This window comes from Lichenostomus cassidix, unplaced genomic scaffold, assembly GCF_008360975.1.
Source record: "Lichenostomus cassidix isolate B80296 unplaced genomic scaffold, HeHo_3.0 HiC_scaffold_853, whole genome shotgun sequence".
Classification (NCBI taxonomy): Eukaryota; Metazoa; Chordata; class Aves; order Passeriformes; family Meliphagidae; genus Lichenostomus; species Lichenostomus cassidix.
Window position 1 is genome coordinate 52220 of NW_028147366.1, and position 2853 is coordinate 55072.

At 40.6% G+C, this 2853-nt stretch overlaps 1 protein-coding gene across 1 annotated transcript; it reads right to left on the reverse strand.

Moving 5' to 3' along the window:
* Nucleotides 1-229: 229 nt before the first annotated feature.
* On the reverse strand, nt 230-1432 carry LOC146423298 (uncharacterized). The gene is given in 1 exon segment (XM_085044900.1): nt 230-1432. A coding segment is annotated over 1 exon segment (1203 nt).
* Between the last annotated feature and the right edge of the window lie 1421 nt (nt 1433-2853).

A 2853-nucleotide genomic window follows, 5' to 3' on the forward strand; every position in this document is an offset into this window, starting at 1 on the left:
TTTCGTTTATTTCTTCTAAGACAAGCATTAATATAGACAAAAGGTACTGTTTTGTACGCGACAGGCTGGTACATATGATTGGTTATTTGCTACTGTTCACGTGTCTATTCCAGCTTGCTGATTGGCTGTAAGTTTCTAGGCACGATTTGCTTGCTTCAGCTAAAGTACTGAGTGTGTGATTTTTCCCTATCTCGCTTTATTTCCCCTATGTTAGTTACAATCCTGGCTCTCATTCTTCTTTATCTCCTGGGAAGGACAGTCTTGGCTCTTGTCCCTCTCTATCTCCTGGGAAGGACATTTCAGAGTTGGGAACAAAGGCTCGTTTGTGCATGTACATTTCGCTTATGTGGCCTTGCTGTGCAAGCCATTCTCCAACAATTCCCCTTTTTTCTTTTTGCACAAGCCAGGCTTGACTGACCGTCTTTACTAGCATGCGCTGTAAGTACTGCACTATGCATGGCAAAATTGTTGAAAATAGCAAAACTACAATTAAAATGAGCACAGCTGATTGGATTAGGTCTTTGAACCATCCAGTAATTCCCCAGCTTTTCAGCCACCCGGCAAGCCCCAGGCCATCAGCTATCTGTAGCTGCCCTGGCAGGTGCTGCAGTTCGGCAAGTTGCCGGTGAATGGACTTTGAGTGATCAGAAAGGTTCATGCAGCACATTCTGTCAAACTCTTCGCAGCCATGGCCTTGGGCTAGTAAGAGAAAATCTATTGCAGCTCTATTTTGTAGCGTGGCATGTCTAACTGAATCAACGTCAAGCAACAACTCTGAAATGGCTTGAGAAGTAGCGTTAGTTTGTTTAGCTAGCCAGCATCCTAATTTGTTCAGCTGAGCCAAGGCGCCAGCAGAAGCTACTCCTGGTGCAAAAAAGGAAGCAGCTATAATGGCTCCAGGGAACCAGAATCTGACATTTGATTTACAGTCAGGGGAGAAAGCATGAGCTATTCATTTTGTTCGATTATGTTGTCAAGTCATGTTCAGTATCATCCAAGTGTTGGGGGTTAACAACGTCAATCTCCCTAGGGAACAAGGTCCAACTCGTAATCGGGAGGAAATGCTGGGCCATGCGTGGTCTCCACAAATTAAAAACATTCCTGCTGGTAACGATATTGTGTTATTTGTGGACACAGATAGATTGGTGGAGGCATATTGGCTCCACATGCTGGCATTTCCGTATACTGACAGGCTAGAGTTTACACTTGTTGCTGTACTGTTGACTTTGGCTTGCTTGCTTGTCCAATTAAAGGTCACACAAGCATCCATTCGTATGGCTCCTAATAGCTCCAGCTCTTGAGACTCGTTTGGGGCTATGGGAAGGGAAGGAACCCAGGCGTCCCAATTGTCTATTGTGCTGTTAAGATTTGTCTGATCGCAGGTAGGGACGCTGGAAGGACATGGCCTTGTCAGGTATTGCTGGAAGGACATGGCCAATTGTCTACAGGGATGCTGACTAAGCAGGTAGAAAAGGGATTGCCCGGTGATGAGAGAGAGAGACAAATTTCGTCTTGTTCCGTTAGGCTGGCCAGAGTGACCCATAGCTTTGTTTTGGGCTGTGCTGGGGCCCATGCTGCAACAACAGAGGTTAGGCAAGCTATGCTCAGTGAACTCACATAATGACATTAACAACACATCTAGAATCGTCAATACAGTAACAATAACTGTTATAAAAAGCGAAATTACGTTTTTCCACACATAAAATTTTAGTGCAAATACTGCATTGTCTAATTGCTTGAGGGGTCATACTCCCCCTTTTTGTTTTTGGCAAGATGTGTTTCCTTCTATAAGATGAAAAATGACACAAAGGTGTAACAATACATGGAATGAAACAATAAGCTTACTTAAGAAAATACATCATCAATTGCCTAACTACTTTGCCATCATTCAGAGTCTGCAATCGCTGGGGAACCTCATTTCACAGGCAGGGCTTGGAGAACCTTTCCCGGGCAAGGATTCCAAGTTTACCTGGAAGAGGGCTCAGCTTTCACAAGTCCAAATCAGCGAGTCAAGGTGACTCAATCACATTTTTGGTGCAGAAACACCTGAGTTTGGTGGCATACTTCCCAACCAGCTAGGACCAAGGCTTAGCCAGAGCCTAGGCCTTAACTGGGAGGGTTTCTCTAGAACATTCTACCAACAGGCTTCTATTAATAACAATTAGGAAAACTTTTTTAAAATGATACAGTTCTTGCAGATAACAACAGAATGTAACGTGAAATATTCTAAAGCAGCTGGCATTATTATTAAACTTTAACTAAATAATCAATGGTACCATAAACAAATTATAACTGAAATTGTGCATGTGCAGCATCATTTGAAATTTTCACTCATTCTTTTGTGCTATCTATGGGAGATAAAACTGCAAAGATTGTTATGAATAGTAGGATAAGCTAACAAATGCAGAACAATTGGATCCACAGAATTTTTAATGACAGCAAGGATCTTACAGACTGTGTGTTCACATGGCTAAATTTTCATCAGGAAGGTTTCTGTCTTAAGTCTTCATTTTATCTTCACAGTAGAAAACCTGTGTTCTTTAAATGAGCATAACGTAACAAAAATGAACTTGTCAAAACTTAAAGTTAACATCACTGAAAGTGAACAGAATTCAATCTTAATAGAACTTAACAGAACAAAAAATTACCAGAACTTAAAAATTAATAAATAGTAAATTGAGCAACACTTAAGAGACTTAACTATAATTGAACTCAAACTTAATGGAATTTAAAATTAACATTGCTTAAACGTAACATGACTTAAACTTAACATAATGTACGTTTAATAAAACTTAAACTTATTTAACTTAACAGAACTTAGCTTCAATGGCACTTGAGAGGTAGTTTAAAATA